Genomic DNA, 15,567 nt, shown 5'->3' with positions numbered 1-15,567 from the left:
TGAGTTGATAACTCTACAACAGTGCTTGAGAGCATGCAGGTCTAGTGGTGCAGAAAGGAGCTGTTTAATTGGCCAAGTTCAGAATGCACAAACACTAATTAGCACAGAAGCGTACAGATCAACTGCAAAATCTTAACAGCCTCATGATAACCTGGATGACATTTGCACTCTGCAGGACATTAAATTGGTGTTTGCAATTTCCGAAGCAATCATATTTTGGTATAAAGCGCCGGATGGTATAGCTGCCATTTTACAGGCTCCTAACCAACTGTGCTATTTTGTTTGTTTCTTCGCATTGTTTGTAACTCATTTTATACATAATGTTGCTGCTACCATCTCTTATGACTGAAAAAAGCTTCTGGACATCAGAACAACAATTAATCACCTTGAACTGGACGAAGATGTTTAATGAGCCCGACGCAAAGGATATACTGGTTTGTCAAGACAAGGCCCAAATCCCTGTCACAGCGTGAAGAAAAGACGGAGGAAAAGGGGGAGGAGGGCGGGGTGCCTTATAAGAATTTGCCGACGAATTGGTAAACCACCACTTCCCTACGTATTATTGGCCAACGTGCAATCATTGGAAAACAAACTGGACGATCTACCCCCAAGCCTGGTATGGCAACTCCTGAACATCTGACCGTAAGGCGCTACACAGGGTAGTGTGTACGGCCCAGTACATCACTGGGGCCAAGTTTCCTGACATCCAGGACCTACAGTATATACTAGGCGGTGTCAGAGGAAGGCCCAAATAATTATCAAAGACTCCAGTCATGCAAGTCTGTTCTCTCTCCTACTGCACGGTACCGGAGCGCCAAGTCTAGGACCAAAATACTCCTTAACAGCTTCTTCCCCCAAGCCATAAAACTGCTGAAAAACTATTCCAATGGCCACCCGGACTATTTTACATTGACCCCCTGTCCCCTATAGGTTTTTCCACTGCTGCTACTCGCTGTTTATTATCACTTTACAAATTACCTCGACTAACCTGTACCCCCGCACATTGACTCGGTACCGGTACCCACTGTATATAGCCTCGTCATTGTTATGTCATTTTGTTGTGTCACTTAAAAAAAATAATAACTTTCGTTTATTTAGTAAATATATTCATAACTCTATTTCTTGAACTGTATTGTTGGTTAAGAGCTTGTAAGTAAGCATTTCACGGTAAGGTCTACTACACCTGTTGTATTCGGCGCATGTGACAAATACAATTTGATTTGATGTCTGGAATGTGGTCTCATATATACACAAGCACAAATACCTATATATACTCTACAATCTGTGTTTTTTATGCTTGCATTGTCTCTGCAGAATATATATTGCATGGATAATAGGTTCCACTATATTGGTGACCAGTCTTATAAACAGTTATTAAATGACCTAAAATAGTTGTTAAATTACAGTTGAACAGTTAAATCACAGTTGTTAAATTAATCTAAATGCTCAGTAATTGGTTAGTGTGCAGTTCATCTCTATTATACAGTAAGTGAACACAAAAGATTATTATGTCTAGCCCAATGATGTCTCACTCCAAGTCAGCAAGGCAAATGTGTGTTATCATGCAGAACATGTAATGGGTTCTGCTCAAGTCGCTGCGCTAAATGCATACATGTGAACTCTCTCATGTGCAATAATCTCATTCTGAGACTTGACTGTGCATAAATATTGTGTGCTCTGTAGTATGTGACCACAATAATTGTGGGGCAAATGTAAGAAAATAAATAGCAAAAGCCAGGGGTTAACCAAATATAAAAGCTGTTCATAACTACAGTCCAGATCAAAACTATATACACTATATATACAAAAGTATGTGGACATCCCTTCAAATTGGTGGATTTGGCTATTTCAGCCACACCCGTTGCTGACAGGTGTATAGAATCGAGTGCACAGCCATGCAATCTCCATAGACAAACATCGGCAGTAGAATTGTAACGTTCGTCTACTTCTTCCTCCTCAGACGAGGAGAGGCGAGAAGGATCAGAGGACCAATGCGCAGCGTGATAGTTTGACATAATGATTTATTTAAATGATAGACGAAACACGAAAACACTTCAACAAACTACAAAACAAATAAACGATGTAGACAGACCTGGACTTAAGAACTTACAATATACGAAGAACGCACGAACAGGAACAGACTACATACACGAACGACAAACCGAAACAGTCCCGTGTGGTAGACATACAGACACGGAAGACAACCACCTACAACAAACAATGTGAAACAACCTACCTATATATGGTTCTCAATCAGAGGAAAACGTCAAGCACCTGCCTCTGATTGACAGCCATACAAGGTCAATTAACACTGACACTTAACATAGAACAAACAACACAGACTGCCCACCCAGCTCACGTCCTGACCCACTAAACACAACTATACAAAAGGAAAACAAGGTCAGGAACGTGACAAGAATGGCCTTACTGAAGAGCTAAGTGACTTTCAACGTGGCACTGTCATTTTTTTTTTTTTTTAATTTTATTTCACCTTTCTTTAAGCGAGGTCCATACAGAGGTCCATACAGAAATAGTTTGTCGAGATTGGTGTGGAAGAACTTGACTGGACTGCGCAGAGCCCTGACCTCAACCCCATCGAACACCTTTGGGATGAATTGGATCGCCGACTGCCAGCCAGGCCTAATCGCCCAAAATTTGTGCCCGACCAAACTAATGCTCTTGTGGCTGAATGGAATCAAGTCCCCGCAGCAATGTTCCAGCATCTGGTGGAAAGCCTTCCCAGAAGAGTGGAGGCTATTATAGCAGCAAAGAGGGGAACAACTCCATATTAATGCCCATGATTTTGGAATGAGATGTTAGATGAGCTGGAGTCCACATACTTTTGGCCATGAAATGTACTTTGGACTTCACTTTTTGTAAATGCACCAAAGAAGTGCCTGTAGAGAAATGTCTGTAGAGAATGCAATTCTCCCAATGCTTGTGTGTACATTTATTTACATCAATGAAAGGGTGGGTAGAATAACATCATAGATGAAACATGCACCACACTTCTGTCTGTAATACTAGTAGCAAAGATACACTTAGCAATATGACATCTTCATTTAACGGGATGAGCAACGAAAACAAACTTCAAATCTGCCAAGACGGCCACTATTGGCTCTTCTCGATCTGCGCCCTCTCTGGAGGCATGCCCACAATGTGAAGCGCCAACAGTGCCAGTCTTTTAATTTTTTTCAATTGTATTATTGTGGTTCTCTGTAAGCAGGAAATAACCCTACTGTGCATGATAATACAACATTGCTGCATACATCATGCAAGGCAGAACATGGGTCTAATAAAGACCCTCCAGCACGTCCGAGGCACACAGTACATCTATAAGGGTACAAGGTGAGACCCAGATGCAGACGGTTTGAGTCTTTTATATTTATTATAATCCAAAAGGGTAGACAAGGGAATGGTTGTGGACAGGTGAAAGGTCAAAACCAGTTCGGAGTCCAGGAGATACAGAGCGGCAGGCAGGTTCGAGGTCAAGGCAGGCGGGTACAGAGTCCAGAAACAGGCAAGGGTCAAAACTAGGAGGACTAGCATAAAGAGAATTGAAAAAGCAGGAGTACAAGAAAAACATGCTGGAACTGGCACAGAGAGACAGGAAACATAGGCATAAATACACCTGCCACGTTCATTGGAATAATTATCAGACCAAGGCGCAGTGGATGTTGAGTTCCACATAATTTATTAAAAAGTGAAACTTAGCAAAACAAAACAATAAACTAACAACGAACCGTGACTACAGAGGTGCTACGTGCACTAACTCAAAACAATATCCCATAAACACAGGTGGGAAAAACAGCTACTTAAATATGATCCCCAATTAGAGACAACGATTACCAGCTGCCTCTAATTGGGAATCATACAAATCACCAACATAGAAAATAAACTAGAACACCAAATAGAAATAAATAAACTAGATCACCCCCAGTCACGCCCTGACCCACTTCACCATAGAGAAACAATGGCTCTCTATGGTCAGGGCGTGACAACACCTGGAAAATAAGTGGAGACAATCACAAGGACAGGTGAAACAGATCAGGGCGTGACAATTCCAAAATAATGACTTGTAAATCAATAATTAAACATGGCTGGTGAACATTAATTCTAATTAAATAATTGGGATCTCCCTGTGCTCTCATGCATTGTACACATTGTACACAGAGAAAACACAACCACTAATTGGCTGGTCATGTAACTGATCTGGAATTGAGTGGATATGGCTTGATGACTACAGAAAATGGAGAGGCGGTTCTGAGAGTAAATCAAATCAAGTCAAAATGTATTGGTCACATACACCATTTAGCAGATTTTATAGCGGGTGCGAAACGCTTGTGTTACTAGCGCCTAACAGCGTAGTAAAATGTCAAACAAATACACAAATAATAAATAATACAAATCGAGAAACAAGAAATCAAGAATGTCAAAACAAATTCAGTTAGCAAACCAAATATCACTCTGTCAGTCATCCAAATACATTCTATGCGTATATACACTAAAATATATAGTAAGAATGATACGTACAGCGGTATATTACATATACAGTTGAAGTCAGATGTTTACATACACTTAGGTTGGAGTCATTAAAACTCGCTTTTCAACCACTCCACAAATGTCTTGTTAACAAACTATAGTTTTAGCAAGTTGGTTAGGACATCTACTTTGTGCATGACACAAGTAATTTTTCCAACGGTTGTCTACAGACAGATTATATTACTTATAATTCACTGTATCACAATTCCAGTGGGTCAGAAGTTTACATACACTAAGTTGACTGTGCCTTTAAACAGCTTTGAAAATTCCAGAAAATGATGTCATGGCTTTAGAAGCTTCTGATGGGCCAATTTACATAATTTGCGTGAATTGAAGGTGTACGTGTGGATGTATTTCAAGGCCTACCTTCAAACTCAGTGCCTCTTGCTTGACATCATGGGAAATCAAAAGAAATCAGCCAAGACCTCAGAAAAAAAATTACAGACCTCCACAAGTCTGGTTCATCCATGGGATCAATTTCCAAATGCCTGAAGGTACCACGTTCATCTGTACAAACAATAGTACGAAAGTATAAACACCATGGGAACACGCAGCCGTCATACCGCTCACAAAGGAGACGCGTTTCCTCTCCTGGAGATGAACGTACTTTGGTGCGAAAAGTGCAAATCAATCCCAGAACAACAGCAAAGGACCTTGTGAAGATGCTGGAGGAAAAAGGTACAAAAGTATCTATATCCACATTAAAACGGGTCCTATATCAATGTATTCTGAAAGGCCGCTCAGCAAAGAAGAAGCCACTGCTCCAAAACCGCCATAAAAAAGCCAGACTACGGTTTGCAACTGCACATGGGGACAAAGATTGTACTTTTTGGAGAAATTTCCTCTGGTCTAATGAAACAAAAATAGAACTGTTTGGCCATAATGACCATCGTTATGTTTGGAGGAAAAAGGGGGACGCTTGCAAGCCAAAGAACACCATCTCAACTGTGAAGCATGGTGGTGGCAGCATCATGTGTGAGGGTGCTTTGCTGCAGGAGGGACTGGTGCACTTCACAAAATAGATGGCACCATGAGGGAGGAAAATGATGTGGATATATTGAAGCAACATCTCAAGACATCAGTCAGGAAGTTAAAGCGTGGTCGCAAATGGGTCTTCCAAATGGACAATGACCCCAAGCATACTATCAAAGTTGTGGCAAAATGGCTAAAGGACAACAAAGTCAAGGTGTTTGAGTGGCTATCACAAAACCCTGACCTCAATCCTATAGAACATTTGTGGGCAGAACTGAAAAAGTGTGATTCGAGCAAGGAGGCCTACAAACCTGACTCAGTTACATCAGCTCTGTCAGGAGGAATGTGCCAAAATTCACCAAACTTATTGTGGGAAGCTTGTGGAAGGCTACCCAAAACGTTTGACCCAAGTTAAACAATTTAAAGACAATAAGACAACGCTACCAAATACTAATTGAGTGTATGTAAACTTCTAACCCACTGGGAATGTGATGAAAGAAATAAAAGCTGAAATAAATCATTCTCTCTACTATTATTCTGACATTTCACATTCTTAAAATAAAGTGGTGATCCTAACTGACCTAAGACAGGGCATTTTTTCTAGGATTAAATGTCAGGAATTGTGAAAAACTGAGTTTAAATGTATTTGGCTAAGGTGTATGTACACTTCCAACTTCAACTGTATATATATATATATTAGTTCCAGTCAAAAGTTTGGACACACCTACTCATTCAGGGGTTTTTCTTCATTTTTGCTTTTTCCTACATTGTAGAATAATAGTGAAGACATCAAAACTATGAAATAACACACATGGAATAATGTTGTAACCAAAAAAGTGTTACAAAAATCTAAATATATTTTATATTTGAAATTCTTCAAAGTAGCCAAACTTTGACCTTGATGACAGCTTTGCACACTATTGGCATTCTCTCAACCAGCTTCACCTGGAGTTTTTTTTCAACAGTCTTGAAGGAGTTCCCAGATATGCTGAGCACTTTTCCTTCACTCTGCAGTCCAACTCATCCCCGGATGGGAGGTCGGGTGATTGTGGAGGCCAGGTCATCTGACGCATCACTCCATCACTCTCCTTCTTGATCAAATAGCCCTTACACAGCCTGGAGGTGTGTGTTGGGTCATTGTCCTGTTGAAAAACAAATGATAGTCCCACAAAGAGCAAACCAGATGGGATGGCGTATCGCTGCAGAATGCTGTGGTAGCAATGCTGGAAAAGTCTGCCTTGAATTCTAAATAAATCACAGACAGTGTCACCAGCAAAGCACCCCCACACCATCACCCCTTCTCCTCCACGCTTCACGGTGAGAACTACACATGCGGAGGTCATCCGCTCACCTACTCTGCATCTCACAAAGACACAGCGTTTGGAACCAAACAACTTATCAGACAAAAGGACAGATTTCCACCGGTCTAATGTCCATTGCTCGTGTTTCTTGGCCCAAGCAAGTCTCTTCTTATTATTGGTGTCCTTTAGTAGTGGTTTCTTTGCAGCAATTCAACCCCGAAGGCCTGATTCACGCAGTCTCCTCTGAACAGTTGATGTTGAGATGTGTCTGTTACTTGAACTCTGTAAAGCATTTATTTGGGCTGCAATCGGAGGTGCAGTTAACTCTAATTAACTTATCCTCTGGAGCAGAGGTAACTCTGGGTCTTCCTTTCCTGTCGTGGTCCTCATGAGAGTCAGTTTAATCATAGCGCTTTACTACATTTTTGCGACTGCACTTTCAAAGTTCTTGAAATGTTCCGCATTGACTGACCTTCATGTCTTAAAGTAATGATGGACTGTCGTTTCTCTTTGCTTATTTGAGCTGTTCTTGCCATAATATGGACTTGGTCTGTTACCAAATAGGGCTATCTTCTGTATACCACCCCTACCATGTCACAACACAACTGATTGGCTGAAATGTATTAAGAAGGAAAGGAATTCGGGCCTCCCGAGTGTCGCGGTGGTCTAAGTGCTAGCTGTGCCACTAGAGATTCTGGGTTCGAGTCCAGGCTTTGTCGCAGCTGGCTGTGACCGGGAGACAGCAGCGCACAATTGGCCCACTGTTGTCTGGGTTAGGGGAGGGTTTGGCTGGCAGGGATGTCCTTGTCCCATCACGCACTAGCGACTCCTGTGGTGGGCCGGGCACAGTGCATGCTGACAGTTGCCAGGTGTACGGTGTTTCCTCCAACACATTGGTGCGGCTGGCTTCCGGGTTAAGTGGGCATTGTGTCAAGAAGCAGTGCGGCTTGGTTGGGTTGAGTTGTGTTGTGTTTCGGAGGACGCACCTCTCTCAACCTTCTTCTCTCCAGATTCCGTATGGGAGTTGCAGCAATGAGACAAGACTGTAACTACCAATTGGATACCACGAAAAAGGGGTAAAAAAAATCCACAAATTAACTTTTAACAAGGCACACCTGTTAATTGAAATGCATTCTAAGTGACTACCTCATGAAGATGGTTGAGAGAATGCCACGAGTGTGCAAAGCTGTCGTTAAGGCTCCTTTGAAGAATCTCAAATTTAAAATATATTTAGATTTGTTTAACACTTTTTTGGTTACTACATGATTCCATATGTGTTATTTCATAGTTTTGATGTCTTCACTATTATTCTACAATGTAGAAAATAGTCCAAAAAAAGAAAAACCCTTGAATGAGTAGGTGGTTCAAACTTTTGAATGGTACTGTATATATTACAGTGAGCTATGTCAAGAATCCAGTATATAAACACGCAGTGTGTATAAGCAGTGTAACAAAAAGTTAATGTATAGTAGTAGATATATTAGAATGAATTACAGTATGTGAAGAACACAGTATATTAATATACAGTATTCATATATCTCTTTATACATAGTCAGTATGTCTTATATTGAGCTTGTATGAACACTGAACAATTTAACAATTGAAAGTAAAGCAAGTGAATATGTAAGATTAAACTAAGTTGAGTTGAGTTGAGTTGTTTCTCTGAACAATAACACAGTCAGTGAGTGTGCACTCATAAAATATAATTCAGAGTTTAAAAGTCTCCTTTTATTTTAACTTGTGTTGCTGGTATAAACTACAAACTCAGCAGGCAAATTAGGCTTTCACCCAATCTAGCACAGGCTTTTTTCATAATTTCTTATATTTCCTGTTTATTTTGTTTTCTCTCTCTCTCTCTCTCTTCCTCTCTCCCACCGTGACTCATGCTTCTCCCCTAGGCTCTCAATCGCCTGTCAAATTTTCTACAGTTTAACTGCATATCAAATCCAACTGCGTCTCTAATCCTAAAAAGCTCTATACCCTGTAGGTCTGCACTTCTGAATGACCCATCACCCTTCTCTTCTTAGACTTCTCAGGGTTGTTCTCCATTGTCCAACAATTCTAGTCCAAAGTGGCAACAAACATTCTGGCATAGTTTCAAGGGAGTAAGGATGTGCCAGACCAGACCAAGCACACTGGCATCCTGTCAGAAAGACTGACTAATTGACATACTGTACAGACCAATAGATACACCAGCAGAGAGACAGATAGACAGGTAACTTGATAGTCTGATAGAGACAGATACAGACACAGACTTAGACTCACTGACAGATTGTCGGAAAGACTGATTGGCACACAAACAGACATACACTCACGTACAGAAACAGACAGACAGACAGACAGACAGACAGACAGACAGACAGACAGACAGACAGAGACAGACAGACAGACAGACAGACAGACAGACAGACAGACAGACAGACAGACAGACAGACAGATAGATAGATAGATAGATAGATAGATAGATAGATAGATAGATAGATAGATAGATAGATAGATAGATAGAAAGACAGGTACCCGATAGGTAAAGGCAGAGGGATAAGAAGACCCCGACCCAGACACGCTTGAAGAAAGGCAGATAGATACCCAGAGATACTTAACAGACCAGCAGACGGATAGGCAATCAGACAGCTCGACAAATAACCAGGCAGGCTGACAGTTTCGAGACACTGTAAACTCGACGCTTGCGTGTTAATGAAGCAGAGATTTTAAATATATTCAATGCATGTTTTGTGCAGACCTTGAGAATATTAAAAAACAAGTCCTCTTTTTTTTCATTAATCTGATTGGCAGACCACATAGAGCGGATGGGAGGGAGGGTTTGTGGTTGCTATGGCAACGGTCTGCTCTTTGTAAAAGGCTACATTCCTGGTATCTGATGTGTCTGTGTCACAATCGATAAAACACAGCCTGTGGGGATTGGAGAATATAGAGAATGGGGCTTCTTCCAGGGCAATGACAGCGAGAGAGAGAAAAGGTGTGAAGAAGATGTGTGAGAAGGGAGGACCATAGGATAAGAGAACAGTAGAGTAGCAGCAGCAGAAGCAAAGAGAGAAAGAGAGAGAGAGACAGATAGATACTGAAGAGAGGGAGATATATAATAAGGGAGAGCGAAAGGGTGGGAAAGAGAGAAAGATGGTAGTGAAGACACCAGAGTGCAGCTCTTCGGAATCGGGGAGAGAGATGAGTGCAGTGTGTGTTATTGCGTGTGTGCATGACGTGCGTATCTGCGTACTCACCCCATCTTTCAGTGAATGTGTCACTCACCTCAGCGGAAATGTGCACGTATGTCTGTCTTTGTGCTTACCATCTGCTCACCTCGACATGGTTTTGTGCTAGTTTATTCTTTTTAAATTGTAACAGGACAGAATAACCGGAGTAGGATCCATAATAGGCAAGGTTTATAGAATACACAACAGATGCATTCAGGCAAACGTCTCAGACCATCTGCTATGCCAACAACCTGTTGACCAGGAGGCATTTTCTTCCCTATCCTTCTCTTTTTTCCCCTGTGGGAACAGAGCAGCCCCTGGTTCAACTCCCGTCTCCCGCCTCCTTGCATATCCAATAGGGTCTCTGCCTCGTCTCTGAGGTGCGACCAGGGTCAGTCCTGGCCACAAGCATTGTAACAATATGCTCCTGTTTTTTTTTACATGACAGATACCATGTCCTATTCTAATGCAGCTGAATGTCATAGCACATTTTTTCCATGAAGCATATTGCTTTGTGTCAATGCACTTGATTTGATTTGAATTTAATTTGACAGAAATCTGCTGATAAAGGAAGTGATAAAGTGTTGATAGTGTGATAGGAAAGAAAGTGTTAGAAAGGATGGAGTGAGAGCAGGAGATGGGGAACAGGTGAAGAGAGACGGAGGGTGGGGGGAAAGAAAGCAGCAGGGGGAAAGCTTTGTTGGCAGTAATGCTTTTTATAACAAACAGTGCTATTTTGCATGAAAATTAATATTAGGTATTCTAATGTGCTGCTCTTTGTGTGTGTTTTTGTGCTGCAGGGCTGTACCGTGATGGTGGTCTGCATGGATACCAAGCTGTGCCGTGACAGAGGGCAGCGTGGGTAAAAGTCATGCGGCTCTCTGCCCTGTACCACTGCTATCCTCTTCTGGGCGGGGCTCTACTGCTCCTGCTGGTTAGCTGCGTCCTGGGTTGCCCCGCTCGCTGCGACTGCTCCGCCCAGACCAAGTCAGTCAGCTGCCACCGCAAGCGACTGCCTACCATCCCCGAGGGCATCCCCATTGAGACTCGGCTTCTGGATCTGAGCAAGAACAAGCTGCGGAGCATTACACCGGACAACTTCTCCTCCTTCCTACAGCTCGAGGATCTAGACCTCAGCGATAACCTGATAGGCGTGGTCGAACCGGGCTCCTTCAAATTTCAGCTCTCCCTGCGCTCGCTGAACTTCCACAGCAACCTCCTCCAGCTGGTCCCCGCCGGTGTGCTCTCTGGCCTGGCCAACCTCACCAGTCTGGACCTCAGCCACAACCGGTTGGTGGTGCTGCTGGACCACGGCTTCCAGGACCTTCGGAGGCTGATGTCCCTGGAGGTGGGTGACAATGAGCTGGTGTTCATCTCCCAGAGGGCCTTTACTGGCCTGCTGGGCCTACAGAGCCTCACCCTGGAGCGCTGCAACCTGACTGTTGTGCCCACTGATGCCCTGGGGCACCTACACAGCCTGGTGGAACTCCGCCTGCGCCACTTGGGCATTGGTGCCCTGAAGCCTTACTCCTTCAAAAGACTTCCCCACCTTCGGCACCTGGAGATTGACTACTGGCCCTGGCTGGAAGTCTTCCCCGCTCTGTCGCTACACGGTCTCAACCTCACCACACTCACTGTCACCAACACTAACCTGTCCTCTTTTCCCGGCCCTGCTCTACGCAACCTGCCCTACCTCACGCACCTAAATCTATCCTTCTGCCGCATCCAGCACATCCAGCAAGGGGTGCTAGACAAGCTTCCGCGATTGCAGGAGTTGCACCTGCGAGGGGCTCAGCTGGCTTACATTGAACCCCTGGCCTTCCTGGTACTCCCAAACCTGCGCATGTTGGATGTGTCGCACAACCAGCTGGACTCTGTGGAGCAAGCTGTGTTTGCGTCTCCTGACAGCCTGCAGACGCTGCTTATGGGGGGTAACCCTCTGGTGTGCGACTGCCGGCTCCTATGGTTGCTGAGTGGCCGGAAGCCACCCTTGCTGCAGCTCCCTGATCCCCAGCCTGAGTGCAGTGCCCCTGAGCGCATCCGTGGGAAACCCTTGCGGGACCTCAAGGAGCCGCTGGTGTCACGGTATGTGACCTGCACCAAGCCATGGATCGGGCCCAACACCACCCAGCTGCTGCTGGCAGACGAGGGGCAGCCTGTCTGGCTCAACTGCATAGCAGACGGGGCTCCTCGGCCATCCATGGCCTGGGTGACGCCACACAGACGCTATGTCACAGCCAAGAGCACCGGGAGGGTGACAGTCCATACCAACGGCACCCTGGAGATTAAGGCTGCGGAGCTGCACGACAATGGTGTGTACCTGTGTGTGGCCAGTAACGCAGCGGGCAATGCCAGCATGTCAGCCTCGCTGGCTGTGAAGAGCCTGGGCATCAGCGATAGATCGCTCTACACCAACAAGAGCGGTCTCCTGGCGGACTCCAATGGGACCTGGGCCAACGGCACCCTCCTGTACAATATGACAAACCCCATAGACCTGAAGACCATCATCATCTCCACAGCCATGGGCTGCCTGTCTTTCCTGGGCGTGGTCATCTTCTGTTTCCTCCTCCTGTTTGCCTGGAGTCGTGGGAAGGGAAGGCACAAGAGCAACTTCGACATTGAGTACGTTCCCCGCAAATCGAATGGGACAGCAGCGGAGGCAAATGAGACAAGCGGGCCCAGACGAGTCAACATGAAAATGATTTAAATTTACAAACGGACCAACACATATGATAGTAACAAACAAAATACAGTGCATATCATTTTCAAAGTTTTCTTTGATATAGTGGAGTTGTGAAAATGAAAGTGATGTACCGATATAGTGGTGTTGATATGAAGGTGATCTAGTGATTCAGTGGACATGTTGATATAATAGTGATCTATGATACTGTGGAATTGTTTATATAAAATGATGTTATCATACAATACACTGGATATAATACTGTATAGCCCACATATCAATGAGAGTGAGGCAGTGATACAGCGCTGGGCCTGTGCTACGCTGGTGATGTGATGACTAATGATGTTGTAGACTCGGCGTGACACCAAGGTGAGAAAGGAAGTGTCTGGGAGTGACAAGGGAGAAGTTGAGATGACAGTGGAGCTGTCATTGCTCTATCATGTCTGGAGAAAATTGTGTCTAATAACCATCTAAGCAGCAGGTGTGTTTGTTGAGTAAAATGTAGTGTTACGTATGTTTGTATGCACATGCAAATCACTACGAACAATATCCAAGAGACCTGCTTCATAAATATTTTCAAGTGTTCCCCTTTGTACCACCTCAAGATATGCATAGCGGGATTTTGGCAACTCGAGCTTCAACTGAAGGAAAATGTATACACACGATATTTACAACTTCAAGTGGGATTTCAGCTAAAAGCACTAGAAGAACTCAAGGTATCTTCCTGCTGAAGAAATAGTAGCAGCTGAAAATTTTGGTTATTGCTTGGAGAAAAACACAGATGATAAATATCTTATGTTAAATCCCCTTTTATTACATTATAAATCAATTGCAGATTTTCCTGCCAGCAAAATCCCCTGATGTAATGAAAAATAAACGGTCAGTGACTAGACTAGACACAATAGCAAAGATTTACTGGCCGATGTCCCCTTTGAACAGGACAAATCTCAGCCTGGTGAGTTATGGGTTGTATTGTATCCCCTCTCATTTTTCTTTGGCCCCAATGCTTCAAGCTGGCATGTCCCGAGGCCTCTCTTGGGTTAAAATAGGTTTCTGGGTATTTCATTGATGGCATTTGAAAGTTGTGGTGTTTTTGTTGAAATGTTTTAACTGTTGAAAATAAATGTGTATTAAAGAATAACATTAAGGGCAACTCTTTGTAAAAGCGGGGATGTAGGTGTCAACATGTGTGATCCAGTTGTGATACAATGTTAAAGGTTGTTTAAATGTTTTCATATGATAAATTTATGGGTATATTTTCAAACGGAAATAAATCGTAATCATAAAGCTTCATGTGGTCATTAATATTTTGTTATTTCCAAGACATATCAGTACTTTCATTTTTACTTGACGTCATAGACCTAAACTGTATGATAGTGTAATAGCAAACCAAAGATGTGCAGACTTCTTAGCTAAATGTAAACTAGAAACTAATATATGGTGTGTTGTTGCAAGGATGGAGATAAGTTGTTGAAGCGATCCTATGACGCAGGCCAAGGAAAGATGACAAATGGGTATATATTGTTTTCCCACCAGATGTTTAATTCAGCGCTCTTTTAAAACCACACCTAATATACCCAACGACCCTGAATCTCTCCGTCTCCTGAATCTCAGATAACTGCAGCTCCTGCTGACGTTTTCATTCAGCACCCTTCTCTTCACGGAGATCTGTTAAAACACTTGATGCTATCACATTAATGGTTCAAAGTTGTTCTATCTTTGGAGAATGCACACAGGGAATATTCAAGAAGACAAGATCAAAGTCCCACCTATCTGATTTTTATCACTTTTGTTGCAGTTGTTTCTCCACGGCTTGTCAAGGAAAGCGTGATCCAGTAAAGAATAGGGAGAAATATCACATGGATAATATGTCTCCTATCCGTAGGCCATTTCTCTTAGATGAAGAGGATTTACTAATCAGTGCTTTAATGATTGGTGCTAACACAGGCGCCTAAGCATCTGTGAATCATTTGAGATGCTCTGGTTTGTGATCTGGAGAGGAAACATTACGTTATTAGCTTTATTTTATGCCTGTAATTAAACTTAGTGTCTCTACATGGATTATAGCAAACATATTCTGCCAGCAGTAAAATAAATTCAATTGAAAATAATGCAGGGAAACATTCCAAAATCGCTTCTTAAAGATTTTCTATAAAGAGCCAGACCAAATAATATCCCCTACAACACTAATGGCATCCATTCTGATAATAGCACAGCAGTCAGGCAGAATTACATCCTCATCTCTACTTAGAATGAGGCCCCAAGCACACCATTAGCTTGAGCATCCCGCTTAACCTCACACGGGTCTCGACCACTAACCTCACTGCTTCCCTTTGCAATTCCCCATTAAAACAAGGCAAGTGTCAGTAAGACGCACACTGTGAAAGACGAGAGGAATAAAGGATCGAAGCGCATCGCATCATACATTGACGTTGTTATATCAGAATGTGGATTCACACCCGAGGAAAGCACTGGAGGGAAAGTCCACTATGACGTCATCAAGCCCGGGTTCTTATTCCTTGAGCACATTAAATCAGGATGATTTCCCCCTCACTAATTACCTTGGGCTCCGAGACTTTAGGACCCCATTGAGTGTCACTATGAATACTGAGAGAGAGGAGAGACAGAGAGAGGGGGGGGGGGGGGGGCAGGGGGGGGGGGGGGGGGGGTAGAGAGAGAGGTAGAGATGGTAGCATGGGAGGCTACTGAGAGGAGAACAATTCATAATAATGAATGGAATGGTATCAATGTTCCAGCCATTACTATGAGCCCGTCCTCCCCAATTAAGGTGCCACCAGCTACCTGTGGATGGTACGGCTAGCCATAAGGCTATGGTGTTGCAGAGGACTACAATCACCTT

General features: G+C 43.4%; 1 protein-coding gene across 1 annotated transcript in view; it reads left to right on the top strand.

The window, feature by feature from the left end:
- LOC129811793 (leucine-rich repeat and immunoglobulin-like domain-containing nogo receptor-interacting protein 2) overlaps positions 1 to 14,000 on the top strand; it is a 37,585-nt gene extending 23,585 nt beyond the window's left edge. The window contains exon 2 of the mRNA XM_055863420.1: positions 10,828 to 14,000. Within this exon, the coding sequence (XP_055719395.1) occupies positions 10,899 to 12,734 (1,836 nt within the window). The 5' untranslated portion in view covers positions 10,828 to 10,898 and the 3' untranslated portion in view covers positions 12,735 to 14,000. The remainder of the gene's footprint in view (positions 1 to 10,827) is intronic.
- Positions 14,001 to 15,567: the final 1,567 nt, after the last annotated feature.

This window comes from Salvelinus fontinalis, chromosome 15 (genome assembly GCF_029448725.1).
Source record: "Salvelinus fontinalis isolate EN_2023a chromosome 15, ASM2944872v1, whole genome shotgun sequence".
NCBI classification, from domain to species: Eukaryota; Metazoa; Chordata; class Actinopteri; order Salmoniformes; family Salmonidae; genus Salvelinus; species Salvelinus fontinalis.
This window is presented reverse-complemented; position numbering and strand designations above follow the sequence as displayed.